The following is a 24295-nucleotide window of genomic DNA, read 5'->3' on the forward strand; positions in this document are numbered from 1 at the left end:
ATTCAGATGGATAATTAACCGCCTCATTTGGTTCCAAAACTGTGTCGACTGACTTGTAAAGGACTGCCTGGTCTCGAATCTTGGTCAAAACAATATTGTTGATTTCGTGGACGTCTATATTTTTGGGTGCAAGAATCGCTCTTTCACTTAGCCTTTTATTATTTTTATGATTGTTTAGAATATTCGGAAATACTTTTTCAATCAATTCATTTTTGGACGTCAATAAATTACAGAATTCAGCAGGTAGTTGTATACGTCCTGAAATTGAGTCTACTGGGAGCTTTCCGTTTCCTATTGCCAGCAATTGACCTGAAAATGTTTGACCAGAGTCATCGTTTTGCAATCGGACACGCATATTTGTAGTTAATTTTAATGTCTTTACGTGTGCCCATAAATTAAAATTTTTCAGGCAAGCATTCATTTCGTCTGCAGGGGTTGATCTAGGTACTATAGGTAATGTTTGCCTGAAATCTCCCGCAAGCAATATTAATGTGCTGCCAAAGGGTTTCGAATTCCCTCGCAAATCATTCAAACATTGATCCAGAGCCTCGAGCGATTTTTTGTCCCAAATAATAAGTTTAAGAGGCAATTCAAAGCGGAATGAGTAGTTCTTCCACCAGGCAGCAACGTTGCGGCTATTCCGGACGACACAATTGCCAACGCTATATCATTTTTTGATCGAATTGATGCCTGAATCAGTTTTATCACAAACGTTTTACCAGTACCTCCTGGCGCATCCAAAAAGAAAATTTCTCCAACGTTGTTATCGACACAATGCATAATCGTATCATAAATGTCTTTTTGTTCCGAAGTTAACTTGGAAATATTATTTTGTACATACGACAATGGATCACTCGTACCGTAACTTTGTTCACGATCCAATTCTACACATGTCTAAACAGCAGTGGTACGATTTGGTGAAGGCATTCCCAAATCCTGAAGAGGTTTGTTTGCCATACATACGTACAAATCTTCTATAATAACTAGAGTGTAGTTATAAATTTCTGATGTAAAATCAAAAGTCATATCTAACGTCTCTAACCGTTTTCGATGGAGTATATCTTCGGACATTTTCGATTTATATTTTTTCAATAATCTGTAGGAGCTGAAGGAGAGCAAGTTGTTAGTATGATTCCAAACAATGCACGAATTTGACTTGGAGTTGAAGTTTCGCACGCTTCATTGATGCAGTTACCCCAGTGTTGGTCATTCTCCAATAAATTCAGAGCTTGGCATGCACTACGGTAAGTGTCATGTATAGTACCGTTTACAGTTCTCAAATACTCAAAGTTCGTCGGACTGGGTACATTCACCAAAAGCAGGCGTAGAAAGAAGCATTCATGTTGATTGGGGTGAACGGTGCAGAGTCTTCCTATCGTGGTATCTTTGAAGATGGTAGGTTGGCCGTCGACTGACTTACCCTGTTTCCGACGTTTAAATACTTTATTTTTAGTATTCCACGTGTAATACGAAGGCACTTCAGTATACAGCAGTTTTTTTGCAAGAGAATCATTTTTGCATAACGAAAAGAAAGCAGTTAACTTTGTATCCGGTGGATTCAGAACTCATTTTTGCACGTTGGATTCCGAAAAATAAACACGTTGACCATTCTGTAAATGTACCGCTAAGTGAACAACAGCTGAACTACGTTCATGTATCGGAAATGAAAGAATTCGCCAAACAGCTTCATTACTGTTTATGTATTTTCCAGCCTGATATTGTACGATTTCGTCGATATCTTTGATTTCGGACTGCAAGCCAAAAACTGCCATGTCACTGCCTTTGTGGACGTATTTACATATGTATTTGATTGCCTTTACGGAGTTACAGTTTTCAACGTTTATGTGTGCATTAAATGTTTTTGATAAAAATGGGGAATATGGAACAACCCACTGGTTATCTACTTCGATGGTGGTACCATTACGCTTCTTTATTATTGCTGTTTTAACGCCATCTTCAGTAGATCTTCTTCTATATTGTGGGTAACCATCATTGCCAGTAATTGTGTTGGATACTAAAAGTCGAGGATATTGCTTTGTGCACCTTCCTTTGGCCATGCATGGTGAGTTATCGTTCATTGCACCGCAAGGTCCATGTATCATATTTTTTACAACAATATCATATAACCCCTTATCGACATTTTCATCAGGTATTTCAGCGGAAATCACATAATCAATTTCATTAGAAGTAATTTTATAATGTAGCCAGATTAGTATATGTGTGTGTGGCAATCCTCGTTTTTGCCATTCCACTGAGTACATCCAGCATCGCACTGACCCGAACACTTCAAGTTTTACTATGTAGTTTATCAGTGATTTCAACTTTTGCCGGAAGACGCGGGCCGTAATGTCATGTATATGAACCGCCGATTGTCCTTGAAGTAAAAGCTGCTGTATCTCGTCCCAAGATTGATTACATGTAAATGTAATAAATAAATCTGGACGACCATAGAGACGAACATACTCAATAGCATCTTGAGCATATTCTTGCATAAGACGGGGACTGCCAGCATATGACGAAGGTAAAATCGTTAATCTTCCAACGTTTGTGGTATTACTGTCATTTACAACTGCATCTCGCAAATGAATGTATTGTTCAGAGCGGAGCTTGGTCTGATTCAGACGGATAAATAGCAAACGTTCTGATTCAATTTTTGCATACATATAAACGATGTATTGGTGAAACAATTGACGGCATTTTAAAATATAATTGTCTTCATCCTGCCGAATCACTAGTCTATAGGAATAATAATGTATTGCGCTGCATTTCTTATTCATTTCTTTGTTAGTGGCTGGATTTATCATTTTAATATTAAAGTGATAGCCGTCGGCTCCATTCCAAAAAATGATAGGATATTGTAGGGCATCGTAGCATCGATGAGTTTCAGCAACTCTTACCAACTGAGCGTTTCGCTTATGAAGAATAATATCTAGAGGTTAAAACTGATCACCGACCATAACGATTGCCACGTCGTCGATAGTTGGAGCATTGTATCTACGCACATGTTGGCCAGGAGGCGTTTTGTCAGCGGAAATAACAATTTTATGCATATCAGTAGGCATCAAATCGATTGCTGTTTTGAACAGACGCACAAAATTATTATTTTCGTGGAAAAGATGTTGCAATTGGGAAACGATTGTCCTTTCAACGTCGGGAGAAATTTCGCAACGTGCATTCAATTCAGAATTTCTATCACTGATGAAGTACAATTGTAAAAATTTATGATTCTCGCCTGAGAATGGTAGAAGGGACCCTGCTCTATGATAAATTTGCCCTTTTACTTTGAAAGTAGGCATAAATTGATCTGGATTTTTGATTTGGGCACCAAACGACGTCATTTGGAAACATGACTTATATTTTCTGATTTTTGATGAAAAACGCTTAGATTCTGACGTAGTTCCAGTAAGCAAAGTCTTCAATGGCTCTGGGGGTGCAGCCAGTTGAGGAAGTTTAACTTTTCCTGAGGCGCAACACATTCCCATTGTTTTACCATTAAATTTCAAGGCCTTGCAGTAGGGACAAATTTTAGACATATTCCCGATTTGAACGCATCTACTATAATCATCGACTGGGCTGTACCTGAATGCCATGCGATAATTTTCACGTTGCTCTTGTGATTCCTCGGCACGCTTTCTTTTGGCATTATCTCATGAAGCCGCAAGCCTGTTTTCACGTTGCTCTTGTGATTCCTCGGCATGCCTTCTTTTTTCAATTTCTCTTTTAGCAGCCAAGTCTGGTTTAATGTTGCTCTGGTAGTTCCTTGACACGTCTTCGTTGACGGAAATTGCACATTCCTGATCTGGCATTATCGCTTGAAGCCACAAGCCTGTTTCCACGTTGCTCTTGTGATTCCTCGGCACGCTTTCTCTTCTTACTTTCTCTATCAGCCGCAAGCCTGTTTTCTTGCTGTTCTTGTGATTCCTCGGCACGCTTTTTTTTCTTACTGTCTCTATCAGCAGCAAGTTTTTTGGCATAGACTCTTTGAGCAGCTTCCTCGGCTGTTGCCATTGTAGGTTCTTCAGTCATTTTACAATTAAACATTTTTCCGTCCACGATCTTCTTACAATTAAAAATTTGTCTTTGAACGAATTTCTTAAATACCTTTAATGACGTCATCGTCATAACAAACATGACAACAACTAACTTCATGACGACATGACGACATGATGACATGACGTCACTCGACAGTCATAACACACATACAACTTATTTTCGTATATATAGATAGATAGATATGCGTAACTTACGAATCAACTTACGAAACGAACTTCTATATTCGTATATCTTTATTAGGCACATATTTTTATTACCCCCTCTTCAATACTTCACTCTTTACACTAAAGCTGGAATTTTGTCCAATTCTCTAAGAATGACCACTGAATCACATAGGCCATAGAATAAATAGTTGAAATTGCTAAAAATGCTTCAGCGTAAAGAGCGAGATATTGTGGAAGAGATGGACCCCCTTAACTACGTAGTAATTTCTGTTCGTTTTATGTTTTAATGCTGCTCCTTATTTCCATTGAAACGACTTTTAATTTTCTTTTTGTTTTTTTAAATAATGCTAGAAAAACCTGCGCCCCCTTCATGGAAATTCTCTTCCCTCATGATAAACTCCTCCATAGAAAGATACTCCCGTGTAACCGCAAACTCCCGACCCACCACCCTCCCCTCAACATGAAAAAGTCCCAGGAAAACACCTAAACACATCCCAATAACCAAAATAAACAGTTTACAATAACCTATCAGTGAACAATGGTCAAAGTTTGTAACTTGCAGCCCCTCCCCCGGGGACTGTGGGAGATTAATTCGTCCCAAAAACATAATTGTTAGGTTTTACGACTATGCTGAACAATATGGCTATCTCAAAATTTTGATCTGGTGACTTTGGGAAAAAACTAGTTTGGGAGGGGGCCTAGGTACCCTCTAATTTTCTTGGTCACTCAAAAAGGGCGCTGGAACTTTTAACTTTTGTTAGAATGAGCCCTCTGGTGACATTCTAGGACCACTGAGTCGATACGATCACCCCTGAAAAAAACCCAAATAAACACGCATGCGTGATCTGTCTCCTGGAAAACAAAAACAAATTTTGGCATTTTTGTAGATAGGAGTTTGAAACTTCTATAGTAGGGTTCTCTGACAGGCTCAATCTGATGGTGGGATTTTTGTTAAGATTCTATGACTTTTTAGAGTGTGTCTCCCCTAATTTTCTATAACAGAGCAAATTTTCTCAAGCTCGTAACTTATGATAGGTAAGACTAAACTTAAAGAAACTTATGTATTTTAAATCCGCATAAAAATGCAACTCTTTTGATGTGACTATTGATATCAAAATTCTATCTTTTAGGGTTTCTGTTATTATTGAGCCGGGTCGGTCCTGACTACAGTTCTTTCCACGAACTGTTTGATAGGCTACCATATCATTGATTTTACTCACTAAACTTCAAATGATAGCAGAAGGAAAGCTGCTATTTCCGGTTTAGATGTCTCTGAGTTCTGAAATTAAAAAGCAGCAAACCCAACTTTCGATCCAAAAATAGCAATGACCCAGGCATCGAAGGCCCGACTTCAGTCAGTATTTCAATTAAAGTGCTTATCCTGCTTTAATTCGAAAGGACCTATTTATGCAGGCTACTCCTTACTAACCTAATTGGATTTTCAGCTTTCAAACGTTTGATTCGTGCAAATTTTGTGTCTCACGTTAATTAATGCTTATAATGAACGTTTAGCATTAATCCAGTCAGTCAAAGTAAAGAGATGAAACAGAAACTTACCGACAACTGTGAGGTAGCCAACTTGTGAGAGTAAAGGATCCGAATTGACCTGGCACATATAACCTCCTCTGTCTTCAACTTCAACACTTTTTATAGTCATGCGCCATGTTCTCTGATGATCATAAGACACACTGAACCTGGGTACTCTAGTTATAACTTTGCTATGAATGGCAATGATCATTTGTCTGTTCATGTGAATCCAAGCAACCTTTAAAGAACGAGTGAGTTAACACCACCCAAACTTAAGATATTAATTAGCTTACATTATATACATTGCATCTAAAGACCGACTGGAAGTACATCAGCTGCTACCGCAATAAAAAAAGGCATTTGCCATTTATTCAAAAATTAGTACTATGTACAACTTGACCAAAATCAGCGTAAGAAATCGATTGATGAATCAAAAGTGTTCTATCTCTTACCTTACGAAAATACCTCCACAGATGTAAGTAGATATGGCATTTATATTTTATTTATGAATATTATAAATAGTTCATTTATAAAAATTGTCGGTTTTCTGCATCCCCGGAAGAACAGCAGGCCCCTGGTATAGTCCTGCCAGCAATCATTTGCTATTCACTTTATTTGTTTTATAAATTAAAGTTAAATAGTAGTTTAATTCTCAGACACTTTGTAGCATGTTTTGAAAGAAATAGAAACGATATTAACACTCCATGAATTTCAAGATGCATCTGAAACGAAAGAAAACAGTGTCATCAAGAGTTCCAAAACTTCAAAGAAAAATCTTAGCATGTTTCTTTCCATACAATGAATCATGCCATAAAAGACTAAACAGGATGGTGTTCCTAACCTAACTAGGTAAAGTATAATGCTCCCTTGCATTATATATCTTTTTCATAGAGTAATATCTATGTAAGGAAAGGAAAAACGCTTTTCTTCGTATCACGTATTTCAGAAACTGTACTACCCTGTATTACTTGATGCACAGAAACTGTATTACTTGATGTGTTTTTCTTTTGGGTCCATGTCAGAGCATGAAGAAACAATTAGTAATACCCAAAAATAGTAGACAACATTGTTTTTTGTTCGGAGCGGGTAATAAACTTCCACATCAGTACCAGGAACGAAACGTGAGATGAACTTGTTGGTGTTATAAAGGCGACCAAGCATTTTCTTATAGAAGTTATCGTTCACTGTGGAGACAAGACCATATAGGATTTTCTCAGCTTCTGCTTTAGAGCGTTATTTCCCTCATAATGTCCTTTAATTCGTCTTAGCTAAGTGGTTAGTCGCTAGACTTGAAATCTTTTGTCCATGAGAACAGAGGTTCCAGTTCTGGTATCGCTGGTTATTTGGTCTTGAACGGCAGTCAGTGGTGAGACTCTGTAAGATCAGCAAGAGTTGACCCAGATCAAAATGGGTACCTGGAGAAATCTGGGAGGGTAACCAAGAAGAATGTGTGAAAGTACATGATGGGTTGCCCGCAACCCCCATTGAAGTTCCTGGATGAAGGGGTATGAAATGGAGACACCTGTTGGGACTGCGAAGTCCTGTACCGTATTCTTTACTTTTAATTCACTGATAAAGAGCATTTTCTTAGCTCGAAACGATGTTCTGCGTGGGAGTTCTGCTATACATAAAAACTTGGGAGTAAAAATCGTTGCAGGGCTAATCTGCATTTTCGATTCTAGAAGCAGGCGACAACCAAAGATAAGAGATTCAATGTTTCAAGATGTAGGTTCTGCTTATAATACAAGAGTGGTTTGACAAATACTTGCTCTTGGGGAAAATAGACTCATGGCAAAGAAAAGTTTGTTTTTACGATAGTCTCCTCTTGGCTACATAAGCTTAATTCAAAGTTTTCAAAGTGAAACTTATTTGATTTAAATTATCCAATGCATACAAAATAGCACTTATTTGATGCTTGTGGCATAATTTTTTCCTAGGGCTAGGTACTTTGTATTAAGAAGTGATCTCTATTCTTTGTATTAATCCCTAAGGCTAGGAATTTTCGTATTAATACATTGTTTTAACTTTAATACTAACTAGTAGTTACCCAAACAAGACGATTGGAGCATTTTGAAAGTATATCTTTTATACCGAATAAATACACATTTTGATCCTCGCCAAAAATGTAAATTTCTGTCGCTTTCAAAGCTATGATTTTTAAGTAATCATTCGAGTTCCCAGGGCAATTTCCCCGTCAGTGTAATATCACTTTAAGGCAATGCCACTCTTCCTTTAAATGCTTCGAAATTGTTTGCTCTGGGAAAACACAAAATTGTCTTTTTGAGTGTCCAAACAGGAGACTCAGATAGTCCGATCTATAGTTCATCTACAGTAATTCAAAACATTATACTACACAATGCAATTTTTAAAGGAGATCGGAAAAACAGAAAAATATACTTCGAGTTTTTGACTGTGGTTGAACGTCTCGTTTTTAGAAGAAATATCAAACAATTTATGGTAACGGAAACTATAAAAAGCTCAATAGGAAGTTCAATAGTAACGGAAAATATAAAAAAAACGAGATCTGATATCAATAGACATATCAAAAGAATTGGCTTATTATGCTGATTGCAAATATATAAGACTCATTATTATTAGTTTCAGCCAGCATAGACTATGAGCCTAAGATATTTACCATATTTTCCAAAAAGGAAGAAACACCTCTAAAAGTCAGTGACATCTTAATTAAAATCACAAAATTGGATTCGTGTATATGAGAAACCTACTGTAGAGGTTTCAAGCCCCCATTTTCAATAATATGGAATTTTGCATTGCCGAAAGAAACATCACTCATGTTTCTTTATTTGTTTATTTGTTTTTATTTTCCCAAGCGGTGATTGTATCAAATCAGTTGTTCTAAAATATTGGAAGAGGGCTGATTCAAACGGAAATTGAACTTATAGTAACCTATTTAAGTGACCAAAAATATCGGTGGGCAGATAGCTCCCACGCCAAAAACATCGAGGTATTTTGTTCATCATAATTGAAAGGTCGAATAACTATTCCCTTAGAAATAACATAGCCACAGCCCCTTGGGAAAGGTCTTTAAGTTGTGAAATTTGCCCATTGTTTACGTATAGTATGTTATCGGGAAGGATTTATACATTTTTCTTCTTTTGAGGGAAAATTTTGGACCGGGGAAATTGCCAGAAACTCTATACGAATATTTTTTTTGTCCTACTTTCTCTTTGTCAACTCAATTTTGAATCTGGAGGTGTTAATGGTAATTTCCTGGGTAAATTTTTACAAGGATTGACCTATCGGGAAGATCTTTCCACGGAAGGGAGCCAGATTTCTCGGTATTATCTAAAGAGCAATCAGAAAATAAATAAAAAACCAAGTTTTTTCAGCTCAAAGTATGGAGCCATATTAGAACTTGTAAAGACCAGAAATAATTACGGATATGAGAGGGATAAACTCCTCTTAAAGATTCGCTCTTTACCTTAAATTTTGACCCAGTTCTAGTTCTTCAACTTAAATTTTGTCCCAGTTCCTTAAGAAAGACTCCAGAAAAATGCGGTTGATTAGAACAATAAGAAGCTTTTTTAAAAGTACTAAGAGCTTTAGCATGAAAAGCGAGGTATTGAGGAGGTTGCAACCTTGCTCCTATACGTAGTAATTTCTGTTTGTTTTAAGCCGTAACGTTGCTCCTTTCTTTCAGTTGAAAAGACTTGTTTTTTGTTTTTTTAATATTGTTAGATATCCAAACTACGATAAACATGATTTTGATGTCAATCCTATATAATTAATTGTTATATGCGTAAATTTCAGCTATGCCACAATCATATGATGAGATATCAGTTACTCTGCAAAGCGAGTCTTTGGTTACCTGATTGAGCGGTCTGCTCCAGTAATATTTTGACAAATTATACGCGCAGTTTCCGTGATTCCACCCTCTTTTGTCTCAGGTCTGCGGGGTCGAGTTTTCTGTTGGATTGACAAGGGAAAACAAAATACTCGACCTTTTAGTTAATAGTTTATGATTGTTACCCTACAGGCTTTGCCCCAGGTTCCTAACTATTTCTAAAAGCGATAAAGCAGGATATAACGTATTTAGAAAAGAAGAAAAACTTTATGTTGAAAAAACCATGTTAACGAAGAAGCAAGAACATGAAGGGGCAAAAAGAAAAACTTGCTGTTGCAAAAACCATGTTAACAAGGAAGCAACAAAATGAAGTAGGGTAAAATTCAAATAGCACAACTAAATTGAATACTAAAAAATCAAGAGAAAAAATTATCTTCTTGATTCATAACACCAATAAATTTTATTCTTAAATATTGATTTATTACTAAATAAAATGTTAGAAAAAATGATACTAGTTTTGTCATACTTTCGATTTAAATAGGTAGAAAGATATTTTTCATCAAATAATATTAGCTGCTTCCTTTTTTACGACTTGTTCCGTAAAATATATATATATATTTTAATTGCTACTTTCTTATTCTTTTCCATTCCTAGCCGACAACTATTAAATTGCTAGAAGTGATGTTTTGACAAAGTGTATAGCTTAGAAAAATGATGTAGTAATATTTAATTTACGATGTTACGCTTCGCAGCATATTTTACTCATTTTAGGGCACTCTAGTACCCTAAAAATGACCCTGAATGATGAATTTTATTTAAAATGCTAAATTTTTTGTCTTACTGAACAAATATTTATTTTCTTCTCTACTACTTCTTTCCAATTCGCTTAAGTAGTTTTCCTCTAAATGCATTAATAAATTCTAATTATTTTTTGCTCCGCACAGTAAAGTATCTGGCATATTTCCAAAAATGAAAGAGAAGTCAGTGAGTTAAAGTGCTTCAAAATTCCAATAATATTAGAAAATATCATTAATGGACTTCAATTAATTTAGCTTATGATCATGTCTTTATTTCTATGGCATACTCATACATATATTATAGGGTGGGGAATTCGTCTTAAAACGGAATTATTTTTTGCTGAGGGAAGGGGTTTTCAATTCCTTGTATGTAGTTGTCACCAATTTTTCTAAAAAATTTATGAGAAACTTCCAGGATCATGAAAATTCAAGGATAGATTAGTTAACAACTCTTAATGATTATTTTGTAAGAATTAAAAATCATTGCAATAAATAATCAATGGTTATAACAAATAAATGAACAGTGGGAAACATTAGAAGACATAGCATTCACTAAGGGATCCAACCTACAAAAATTAAATTTTAGCTATTAGACACTATTCCACATCTATTTTTACTTTTACTGTTACAGATACTGTTACCACGGACCTTACAATGACTGATCTAATCTAGGTCTAAGTTTGAGTCTAAGTTTTTTTATTCTCACCTTCACGAATAAATGAATAAACTAAAAGAAAACTTTCACGCTGGAGAAAATCTATGGGAGTTTGAGGTTGCACGGAAGTCCCTGTAACTACTGACCTGTTAACTCAACTACGTAAAAAAACCTCAGTTATCTTATTAATTATATTACAAACAAATCAATAATAAACGAAGTATAATCTATATATTAAACAAAAAACTAATTGAATTAAAAATAATAATAGATAAATAAAAATATAAAAGAAAAATAATAACAAATCCAGTTCTTATCACTTTTCATTTCTCAACTCCCCTTCCCCTGTCCTCCAAACCCCACTTTACCCCCTACCCACCCTACCTACCCTTCCGACCCAGCTGTACCTCCCCATATCACCCTTCCTCCCCTACCTACACTACCACCATATTAATATTCAACAATCATCCCCCAAAAAATAATCTTTTAAATTCTTTTTATACTGAGGTACATGTCCCGTCGCACTAATGCTCAATGGTAGCTCATGCCATACAGATGGACGCATGGTGTTCATTGAAAATGAAGACCCGGCACCACGACGCAAACCAACAACTATGTTATCATTCTGCCTAGCTCCATAATTATACAGGTCACTATTAATTTGCTAAAAACTCTTACAAACATCAGGGGTGAAACTATTCATACACTGAAACACAAATCCTACAGCTTGGTAATCTCTTATCTAACCTACAACAAGGAGCTTTGAGGGCTAAAAGAAGCTCAGTTGTCATGTACATCCTGGACGTACCTGCCGATTGGTCTAACAGCTTTATGTTCTATAGTTGCATAAGAAGCTACTGCTCCATAGGACGCAACTGTTGGAGATGTCTGGATAAACAAACGAATAATACATAGTTAAAAGTATTCTTTGAGGGAGAAAGTGTTGCAGACGTTGAAGTACGCCAGCCCCCAGGCAATTTTTGATGAAATCGCGTCACTATGACATTTCCATGTTAGGTGCCAATCAAAATAAAAACCAAGGTACCAGAGATGATCAAAACTTGTTGAACTGGTTTACCATATAGACATACCCAGCAGTGTACCAACTCTATATAACGTCACTAAAAATGTCTTGCCAACATTTAAACACAATAGACTCAATGAACTGAAAATCTCCAGCATATTCAACGCTAGACAGGCCTTTCTCACCAGCTCCGTCACAGATAAGGAATACACAGCTAAAACATTATAATCAGCAAGCATAGTAAGACACAGATCTTTCAACTAAAGACACCTGAGATCAACAGGCGTTAGTGGACCTAACACTGACCCTTGTGGTACTCCACATCTAACTGGAAATACCGCTAAGCTCCCATCACTCAACACTACTTTGAGGAATTTTCCTGTGAGATAACTTTCAAACCACTTTAAGCACTCTCCGTGGACACCTAGTTCCTCGGTCTTAGCAGCTGCAGGGGGGTTACGAATGTTTGTTATGTATTTATTTAGTTTTGACCGTCGTTTCTTTTTTTAAGGATAGTGATATCGAGTAAATGGTCATAGAATATCAGAAAATGACTGATTTAAAGGGAAATTACGATTTCTAAAAAGAATCTTCAACCAAAAAAGTGTTTATTTGGCCACTTTTTGCCACAAAACGATAGCTTTGGCCCAAATACGAACAATATTATATCGACCTAATGTCCTGTTACATCTATCTGGTTAGAACTATCAAAAATGTAACATTGTCAATGTTTAATAGTAATAATGTGGTGTATTGGGGCATTTTTCGCTGAGTTTGTGCACTAAATATTAGGGGTGGGTTCGATGGATATTGGCATGGGAGAAGGTGCCTAAGGCTTAAAAAAAAATAATTCCAGTTCCAAACTTCTAACTTTCTATTGGAGGTCCTTCAGGTATATATGAAGGACAGCGTATTTAATCCCTGACGTCCTTTTACTTGGAGGGTTATGTTCGAGCTAATTTGACAATATGTACTCTGCAAGGAGTGATAGGTCCCGTATTATTGTTGAAACGATATTTTTGAACATTATATTTTGGCTATTAAACCTCGAAGCACTGTGAAAAAATTAGAGCTTAAATGTATTAAATAGAAAAACAAGTTTTAAAAACGGACAGAAACTGAAAAAAAAAGTTATTTACGACATAAATTGATAAAAAACAGGAACTTATTTAAATGAAAATAAAGACAAACATTAAAACTTTGTATTCCAGTTAAACGGCTGTTATGTTTCAGGAGCCGTTCTTAAAAGATTGGTTCAAAAAGTCAAATTGTATCGTAAAGAGGCGCAGATCAAAAAAGGGGTGCCCCACTATTCCAGTTAAACGGCCCTTATGTTTCAGGAACCGTTCTTAAAAGACTGGTTCAAAAAGTCAAATTGTATCGTAAACAGGCGCAGACCAAAAAGGGGTACCCCCACTCATATGCAGAATAATTTCTGTTCATTCTAAGCTTCAATGTTGGTCGCTGCTTTCAGTTGAAAAAAAAACAGTACTTGTTAATTTAATTTTAGACCTTTATTCAAAGCAGGCTAGAAAATCCACCTCCCTATTCGTGAATATTTCCCTGCAATATCCGTCCCCCAAGATATATTCTTTAAAGCAAAATTCATGCCTTCTTGATTTCCCCCCGGAAAATTCTCCCCGACCCATGCCTCTTTACTGAAAACTCTCCCAGAACATTCCCCCTGGAAAATTCTGCTCATTTTCATTTGATTTATTTTATTTAACATCTAATCGTTTTTCAAATCATACCATGGATGCCAGGAAGTCCTGAGAGGAAAACACCAAAAAAAAAAAAAAAAAAAAAAAAAAAAAAAAAAAAAAAAAAATAAAGAAAGTGGCAAAAAGGTCTATTTGAAGTGTATTGTTATATTTTTCTGGCCTAGGCTAGTGTCGCCGAAGTATCTTGCGATCTTCGCCAGAACAGAAATATTAGTTCTTCTTTAAAAGTGCAGATATTACCTTAAAATCTCCTAGTTTATCGACAACACACGTAAAAGTTGCATCGCGACCAGCAGGTGCTGTCACATTATTAACTGGCTCCAGAAACTCAGGCAGCTGTTCTGAAATATGAAGAACTTATTTTACAATTATTATTATAAGAAATTATCTATTTTACATGCATAGTTAGGCCACAAACGACGACATTATTAAAGATAGGACTAAATTCATGTACTTTTGGATACAGTTTTAAATCACATCCGTGGTTCCCCTATTTTTCTGAAATTTTCGGATGTTCGGACTTCGGGTTAACAGCTAAATGCACCTATTAGTATGACACTTAGGCATAGATAGTTAGTTGGATAATTAGACAGTCTACTTAGGCATGTTTGAACTTCGAGTATCCTTAAGATAATTAACAGCTAAATGCACCTATTAGTATGGTTTTTACTTTGAACAAAGACACTTAGGCAAAGATAGTTAGTTGGATAATTAGACAGTCTACTTCGATCCAACTAGTCAACTTAGATCCAACAGTAAAGTGCAGTCACGTGACATTTTGAAAGTTTTCTACCTCTGTATAACCAGTGTCACTGTCTAATTTTCGTTTATCCTGAAGTATTTGTAAAATTTTAACCACCTATGAGCACCCCCAAAGTCAAATGAAAACTTACAGGGAAAAATTGTTGTTTTGTGGCAGGTTGCGCTATGATTAGAGGGCGCCAGTGAAAAGCGTGTATACTAGTAACAGGTATATTACTTTAAACCTGGTAAAAAGTACTTTAATCTCATTAGTTTACGCCTGTGTTTTCAGTCTCTATGACGTCATAAGACTTATTAGTTTAGATCATTACTTCACTTCATTAGTTTCATTAGTTTTCATGGTCGCTTCATTAGTTTTGTAGACCAATCAAATAAATGTTGTTTCCTGCAACCTGCCTATGCGATGATTTGATATTTTTCAGTGACTTCCTTTGAGTCTCGAGAGGTTATGGTAGAACTGAGTTATAGGGTCAGATTTGTGTCTACCATTACAAAAGCTATTAAATTTGGAGTATCCTTTCATTTGGGCAGGCTTGATAGGATGTTTATGAGGAATATATTCGCAAACTAAAACGCACCATATTTTCAAGCAAACTCTTAGGAAAAATTTCACCCATATTTTTTTTTTTTTACCATTATTTTTCCTCACGAAATTGATATTCCTAAAAATTAAAATGTTAAACATGAAATATGACAAACAATAATATAATAAACGTATGAGGAAGATTTGTGAGTGAAATTATGAATCACCATTTGTCACCATACTAGTCCTCTTTAAATTACCATATAAATAAACTATTTTTTTTCAATAAACAAATTAAATAAACTACTTTTTTTCTGCTGTTTCTACTTCTGCTAATGCAATTTAAGTAAATCAGAACAGAGTCAGTTTATCCAGCTCAAAGAGCATAGATAAAATTTTTGGGAATGGTAGTAAGTTTTATTTTCTGGTCAGCTTGAGGAGGTATAAAACTAAATGAAACAATACTATTATTGTCAATATTTTAAAAAAGAGTTTATGTTAAAAAAATTGTTGAAAAATTTTCTCCAACAGTCAAACAGCAAGCCAAATTAAGGATTCTAATAGGAAAAAAAAGATTTAAAATATTATTTTTTTTACAATGAAAAAGACTATGTCAATAAAAAACAAACGATAATCAATATAAAAACTTTTTCCACAAAATAAGCTCTTCAAAGAAAAGTAAAGAGCCTAATTAAGTTGAAAATTGAGAGAAATAAAGTCAAATAATGTTCCGAGCGTAAAACTACCATAAAACACCATCAATAAATAAATGCAAAGTAAAACGACAAGAATTTACATAACAGAAGAACATATCAATGTGCGTTTGCCAAAAAAAAAAAAAAAAATTAATTCAAATATTTAGACAAACAATTGATTGCACACTACAGCAGTATTAAATTTAGTGCAAGAATTAGGGGGCTGAAGAGGGATAGTCCCCTCATACACGGAAAAATTTCTTTTTGTTTTAAGTTTGAATATGGTTCTTTACTTTCATTTGAATAAACTTATTTTTGATTTAATCTCAATGCAAGAGGTATCCCAAGAAAAGTTACCATTTTATGGTAGTTTAATTAAGGAAGAAACAGATTATCGTATCGTAACCGCTGACACGCTAGTTATTCGTAAATGTTTGCGTATCAGTTGCCCAGCAATTTTTCTTAGAGACTTTGTTTGGAGTCAATTGGGAGTTTCTTCCAAGGTAGTTCTGTAATGCTAGTCGAACATGAAACTATAGACTGTTGCCTTGTAGGGTCCTTAAAACTTCAAAATATTTAAATATGTGAATCTTTTAATCTTGACTCCTTTGTTTCTCCAAACAGTAAAAAATAATTTTCTAGAGAAAAAAGTTATGGTTCCTAGTTTTATTTATTTTTCTATTAAGTGTCTAATGTTTATTTCTGCTTAAAATATGTGATTTGGTTCTACTTATTTATGGTTATCAGGTTATGATTATTAAAGCAAGAAAAAATGCAGAATTAGCCATTTATCAGCTGTCAATATGGAAAATAGTGAACTTACAGTTGTTTCTTAGGATCGAGTAGAGGGAAGTTGGAAAATGACTGTTAAATCGAGAAATTGGTAAATTTTGTGAATTACAAATTGCTTATTCAAGCCATAAAAACGAGTCTCGATTATGTTTGAAGAATGTGGGTTTTTAATTTCTACTATTCTCGTTTATAAATTGGAGCTTACAAATCACAGGTATAAGCAAATTATAATACACACGCATAATGTTATCCTTGTTTTGTTAAGGTTCATTTTTTGTTTTCGTCTTTTATTTCATTTATTAATTCATCCTTTTAACGATTCTGCTGACGAGTTTTCATATAAACTAATTAATTGATTCTGCATTTCCACTTTATTGGAGTATTACAATATAAGTCTCTGATTAGTTGGACTGCACCCTACTGCACATTTCCCAGCACAAAGTGAAAATCTTGACAAGAAGGTAAAGATAATTCGTGAGAGACGCTGCTTTTACTTAGCAACGAATCTTCCTTTTGGAATCTGGGATCAGCTATCCTATCAGCGTTACTTGAAAACGCTAAAGGACTCCTCTAATTGAGAAATTCCCCTGGATTCTCCCTGGACAACCAGACAAAAAAAACAGATGCAGCAATATAATTTGAAATGTTTCAGTTTGTAATCTTTGTCGTTAAGGCAACAAAAAGAATCTTGGAAAGCTAAAAAAGATATTGTATATAGCCTATATAACACTCTTCAATGGCTCAACTTAACTAAAACAAAACCATTTCTTTCGTGGTAGCCATGGCTTCAGAGTGGTAATCTTCAGAAGCTGATTTTATTAGAGCTGATATTAAAGCCTCGTACCTGATCTTGGAAACGATTTAGATAGCGAAAGACTAGAAGCTGATATGTGATGTCTATTCAGTGTCGTTTATTTGGGGGATGAGGAGAGGGGTGCATGTGTGTCACGATTTTTTTCACACAAAAAATTCAATTGAGAGGGATACGCAGTGTTCAAAAGGTTACAATTCTGCTCTTTTTAATGCTGTTTTACTATTTCACCATCGTAACTTGTAGGTAGAAATTTGGTTTTACAGGAAATAGCAAATTGGTTTTCAAACAGGTGCAAACAGTTTGCACCTTTTTCAGTGGCACTAATTCTAAAAATTTAGCGTGCACAATGTGGTTTTCAAAACACAAGGGGAAAATTTGTTGTTGTTTTTTTTTTTTTTTAATTTTTCCATTGAAAATGCTAAGAAAGAGGGCATTTTGAATGAAAATATACCCAAAATAGATATTTTTCAAAATTTAGGGAAAAGGTATCTACGGGTGCATGTGCCTCAAGAAATCAACACCCCTAACCCTCACTGAGGCAGTTGGGCAAAAACTAAGCCCAATCCATTATTTTTGGAACTCCAAGTAAAGCTAGTGCTTGGCACTCCACCACATTGCTTTATTACGAGGTAGGGGGTAAAGACGGCTCAAACTTAAGACCAAAATAATTTTCATTGAGAAGGGAAGACAAAACAAACACAGAACTAGAATAGCTGTTGTACAAATGTACTAGTTTTATGCGTTTTGTACCTAAATCCAAAATTAACCATTGTTTAAGGTTTTAAACAGGCATTACAACTAAATTCTTAGATTAATGTATCGTTTTCAAACTTCAAAGGTTTGGCTTACTTTTAAAAAGGGTACAAAATGCTTCCTTAAAATTAAATTAAATAAAAAACAAGTTTTTTTAACTGAATGTAAGGAGCGACATTAAAACTTAAAACAAACAGAAATTGCTTCGTATATGAAAGGGGCTGCTTCCTCATCAACGCCCCGCTCTTTACGCTAAAGTTAGACTCTTTCTCTCAACTCTTATTTTCAAAACAGTAAAAAACTCATTCTAACGGAAATTAAAAGTTCTAGTGCCTTTGTAAGTGACCAAAAAATTGGAGGGCACCATGGCCCACTTCCATTCTCATTTTTTTCCAAAGTCACCTGATCAAAATTCTAAGATAGCCAATGTTATTCAGCTTAGTCGAAAAACTTAATAGCTAAGTCTTTGGGGATGGCTTACTCCCCCACAGTTTCAGTGGGAGGGGCTGCAAGTTACAAACTTTGACCGGTGTTTACATATAGTAACGATTATTGGGAAGTGTACCGACGATTTCAGGGGAATTTGTTTGGTTAGGGGGGAGGGGTTAAGGAAAGGGGTTTATGTGGGGGAACTTTCAATGGAAGAAATTGTCATGGGGGAAGAGAATTTCCATGAAGGAGGTGCAGGATTTCTAGCATTTAAAAAAAATGAAAAAATAAATATGAGAAAATTTCTTCAACTGAAAGTAAGAAGCAGCATTAAAACTTAAAAAGAACATAAATTATTACACATATGAGGGTTCACCTCCTAATACCAAACTCTTTACGCTAAATTATTTTTAGTAATTTCAACTATTGAATCTGCATCTTTTGTGATTCAGGGGTCATTCTTAAGGAATCGGGACAAAATTAAAGCTTTAGTATAAAGAGCGAGGTATTGACGAGAAGAACCCCCGCTGAGATACGTAGTAAAAACCTACGAATATAGAAGTTCATTACGTAAGTTATTTCGTAAGTTACGTATATTTTTACTAATAAAAACGTTCGTAAAAAATTAAAAGTTCTAGTTGCCTTTTTAAGTAACCAAAAACTTGGAGGGTGGCTAGGCCTCCTTCCCTGCTCCTTTTTTCTCAAAATCGTCCGATTAAAACTATGAGAAAGCCATTTAGCCAAAAAAAAATTAATATGCAAATTTTTTTTTATTTTTCATGTGTGGAGAGCCAAAATCAAAACATGCATTAATTCAAAAACGTTTAGAAATTAAATTAAAAAAAATACGTTTTTTAAAACTGAAAGTAAGGAGCGACATTAAAACTTAAAACGAACAGGAATTACTCCGTATATGAAAAGGGCTGGTCCCTCCTCAAAGCCCAGCTCTTTATGCTAAAGTTTTTCACTGTTTTAAAAAGTGGAGTTGAGAGACAGAGTCAAACTTTAGCGTAATTAGCGGGGCGTTAAGGAGAGAACAGCCCCTTTCATATACGGAGTAATTTCTGTTCGTTTTAAGTTTTAATGTTGCTCCTTACTTTCAGTTAAAAAATTTTTTTGTTTAATACTTATAAGAAAAGAAGGTCGGTAATTATGTTTTCCCAACAACAATTTTTACCAAGCTTCGCACTTTTGTTTTTCTTTTTTAAGGTTTTTAAATTTTATAATCCCTTGTTAAAATATATACAAATCTTTTGTAATTACCAGTTTTTTGCTCTTTGCTTAATTTAATGCATTTTCCTACTGATATATATATATATATATATATATATATATATATATATATATATATATATATATATATATATATATATATATATATATATATATATATCTGGCACGTACGCAGGGAAGGGGGGCCTTCTGGCCTGCCCCTCCCCCCCGAAATTTTGGGAAATGTTTGACGTCCCCATGGTTTCTTGGGATTTCTGGCAAAAGTAGGATATTTATTAAGAATCTAGATACATGTGTGAAGCCTTTTTTGAGGGATTTTACAGCATGCAATTATCCGGTCAAGTCAATTAGCAATTAACCCATTTTCTGTCTAACTTTTTACCCTCTTTGAAGTAATTAGCAATTGTACTGTTATTTTTTTTTTACTTTTTGTAAAGAGAGTTGCTTTCCACAGCAAAATAGAATTATCCTTGATATTAGGGTGTTTATATCCCCCTTTCAGGATAAAGTACAGCTTTTAATGGATCAATTTTGGAAACTATAATTTTTCATTAAAATCTACGGTTTTGCAATAGAAGAGCTACCCCCCACAGCACCCTTATTTCACTGTTAAGCCTAAAATTTCCCTTTCAGCGGGATATAATAGATTAACCACTGGTTCTAAATCGCTATGAACATAACCCGAGCCTAAAACGTACTTTTGAGGCTTCAGTCTTCTTCCCCCTAATCCGCTACAATACTACAGATTAAAGTTAATCTGTATTTTCGAATATACGTGCTTTTTGCATTACTAAATAAAAAAGTGCTACTTTATATCTGCTGTTTCGAAGGTTTGCGCCCCTTCTCGAGAATATATATATATATATATATATATATATATATATATATATATATATATATATATATATATATATATATATATATATACATATATATATATATATATATATATATATATATATATATATATATATATATATATATATATATATATATATATATATATATATATATATATATATATATATATATATTTGTATATACATGCATGTTGTCCGTATATATATATATATATATATATATATATATATATATATATATATATATATATATATATATATATATATATATATATATATATATATATATATATATATATATGTATATATATATATATATATATATATATATATATATATATATATAGTGGCGATGTACAGCTAGACAATAAACTGATCCCTATCCATCATTATTTTATTCGGCACTATGATTAGCAGCAAGCGTTCAGATTAATGGCAATGCCAGTGACAAGCTTCATTTTAACTGCCAGTAAGCTTTCTGTTACTCTCAGAAAACAAATTGACCCCAAGAGAAAAAGGCTTAGGAAGGACTCTTGTAAATTTGGCACGAGCTTTTGCAAACAATGGAAAATAAAACTACACCAGGCTACATTTCCAAGAATATCATGTAACCTTTTTAGAAAGCCATTTTTCTGTCTCTTTATATAGCCAACCCATAAATCAACTGAAATTCCTAGCAAGGGATTGCCTCCTTTCTTATTTTATATATAGAAGTAGACATAGTGTTGCTCTGACAGCATAGCCCAAGAGAAGAAATGCCCATGGGGAACGTGTCTTTTTATGACCCGAGAAAAGAAATCAACTGGATGATAAAGAACAAACAATTTCTGACAGGTTGAATTTGCGCTGTCTTTTGTAGATCTCGCAATAGGCTGAAATACTTGTTTTTGGTTTCCATTAAGTCTAACAGATGAGCATAGGATAGAAAAGGTTCAGAGAAGGGTCACTAGATTGGTCCCATACCTTCAGCGCCTTTCCTATCCGCAGAGACTTTCTAGGCTTCAACTCCCGTCGTTGAAGTTTCGTAGACTTCGCAACGACCTTGTAAATGTGTTTTGTACAATTAAAGGAGTGAATGATTTTGATCCAAATTTATTTTTTACAATTAGCCATTATCACTCTACTCGTCAGCATGATTATAAATTATATCCCCCAAAACCACTGAAAAAATTGGTCAATTATCTTTCGTTAGTAGAGTTCCCGGACCATGGAATGGTTTGCCTTTGGAGGTTGTCGAGGCAGAGAGTGTTCAAATTTTTAAGAGTGCATTAGTAAATAAGCCTTTTTATTTAGACGCTTTTGTTGTGTAGTTTCGTGTTATTTAGAAGTTTTTGCTGTTTAGTTTGTCGTTGCCAATTTACTTCAGATTAGTATTATGATTTTGTGTTCTGTGTTTTTGCGACAAGCATTGATACTTACCGCTATTCGTAATAATAAATAAATAAATAAATAGGCTGGGGAAGACCAACCCAAATTTGTGTCACCTGCAATTAGTTGTCAGAAAAAGTGATAATATTATTACATTTCTTGTTTTTACTGAAGATTTGGAACGAGAGCACTAGGGTCGTGATGGGTAGTTGTGTTGCTGCCCCAAAAAAATTCAAAGAGATTTCCATAATTAATGTTTATGTTGCTTTTACTGGATTTTGGAGAATTGTTCGTCTTTAGTTCCACAGTTTTAGAATTTCAATTTGATTTTGATATCAATCAGTGGCAGGGATTCCTCTTTACTTAATTAAACAGATTATTTTTTTTTTTTTTTTTACAAGAAATAGGCGAAAAACATGCAAGCATAAGAAAAAACCTTTCATATTTTAAACAACTTCAGGTAGTTCTTTAAGAAATACTATAGTTCTTTTTTCTTTTGCTGAAAGAGAAGTACTAAATAACTTATGAAAAGCAACTCAAATTCCAAAAATTACTAAGATTTTGCTGAAATAGTTATCCAGCTATTACGTAAAATAGGTGCTTGAATAAAACAAAGATGATGAGTTTTCCTCTAGTTAGAAGGATGAGGTAAAAAGGCTTTCTTTAAACATTACTAGCACAAGACAAGAAGGATATATCCCAGATTTCATTTTCAATTATATAGCCATTGTCAAAATTTACTCCTTGGATCTTTTGAGACTAAATATCACCTCCAAGCTCTGCGTTGCTGATTAAGGAGAGACAGTTTTTTTAACCACTGGAATGTAACACACATTACAAAATCCTCTTCCTCGATAGCCTCATTTGGGTTTTTAATTCGTGAATCAGTCCTGTTATTGGATATTGTTATGATTAGATAAGATTTTCCACTAGTATCTTATTCCTGACAAAGAAAATACTAGAGCCTCTGGCATACTCTAGTCATTGTTTTCAATTAAGGTTGTACGTGTCTTGATCTCTCAAAGTTATTTTTGAACCTATTCTGGAGTTTTCTTAATTTTTGTGGTAGAAACTGTACTTTAATTTTATTAAATAAATTACATTTGTTAAAGTACCTTCTTCTGAATAACAGAATTGTAGAACCAACTCCAGATCAACTACAATTCTATAAAGAATATCTTAACCCGATTGGCTCTTCTGAATAAAATTCTTAAACACTACAAGGAATTAAAGTTTTTGAGTCACAAGAAATTTATAAGTGGTCTCATTGTTTCTCTGTGTTAAAAAGGTGAAAACAATAGAATAGAGTGACAAACTAATCTTTTCAAAAATAAGCACCTTCAGTTATCATACCATCGACATTTTAAAGGACTTTTCGTGCATTAATATTAACTCCTCAATATATAGCATGTTTGATGAAGTCAAACATGAGTCATTACAGATAGTTTTATGTGCACAAGTACACAACACTTTTTTTTCTTTCAGATTTCTGATATAAAATATTGCATGATACCGTCTATTTGACACATTAACTACCAACTCATGTCAAACTGCTAGTATGTCGCTTGATCCTATGTTAGGATAAGAAAATCGTCATTTCAATTTTTTATTTAATAGTAGTAAATACAACGAAAGTTTTGTAAAGTCAGTCTTGTTGAAAGAAGGAAACAATAATGTTTCGTGTGTCTACAAAAATTTGTAAAACTTTGAACAACCTGCCTTGGTCATTCCAAAAATTGGTTTAAATCGGCATTATATAATACATAACTTAGCAAATCTTCTGACGAGGGATAGTTAGTGCTCTACCTAATTTAGCAGGCTTTCATTGATCCAAGAATCACTTTTAGGGTGAGGGGGTAGAGATGAACATGGTCTTTCTGTTATACTTTTTTCCTCAAGTTATAAAGTAGTGTGCGGAATTTTATTAAAGATTACATTCTTTCTTTTTTTTGTAAGTTTTTGTATAGTTTGATTGGCAGATTTCCCTAAAAAATTTAAATTTTCCCTGATTTCTTTTATATGTATGTTTTTTGTAATAGAGTTTTTTCGTTTTTTTTTTATTTTCGTAGAGTAAAAGCTGTGAAATAAAATATTATTATTACTATTGCTAGACGAAAAAGACCAATTATTTATAGACCTCACTTTGCTCGGGCAAGGGCATAAACAGCTCAGGGCCTTCGACCGTGCGAGTGATTTACTTCATATAACGCAAATGGATTGTTTAATTTTGATGAAAATATTACAAATTTTTCCATTCTACTTTCTTGACAAAAACATAATCGGCCCGTGTTTCTTATGGCATTAACACAGTAAATGCGAA

The 24295-nt window shown here is 34.3% G+C and overlaps 1 protein-coding gene across 2 annotated transcripts in view; it reads right to left on the minus strand.

Annotated features, from left to right (window-relative positions):
- LOC136042748 (lachesin-like) overlaps positions 1-24295 on the minus strand; it is a 119395-nt gene that overhangs the window by 53204 nt on the left and 41896 nt on the right. For both annotated transcript variants that reach the window (XM_065727719.1, XM_065727715.1), the window contains exons 3-4: positions 13987-14087; positions 5775-5982 (exon numbers count right to left, since the gene is read on the minus strand). In XM_065727719.1, coding sequence (XP_065583791.1) covers positions 5775-5982; positions 13987-14087 — 309 coding nt within the window. The remainder of the gene's footprint in view (positions 1-5774; positions 5983-13986; positions 14088-24295) is intronic.

The sequence above is a fragment of the Artemia franciscana genome, chromosome 2, assembly GCF_032884065.1.
Source record: "Artemia franciscana chromosome 2, ASM3288406v1, whole genome shotgun sequence".
Taxonomy (NCBI): domain Eukaryota; kingdom Metazoa; phylum Arthropoda; class Branchiopoda; order Anostraca; family Artemiidae; genus Artemia; species Artemia franciscana.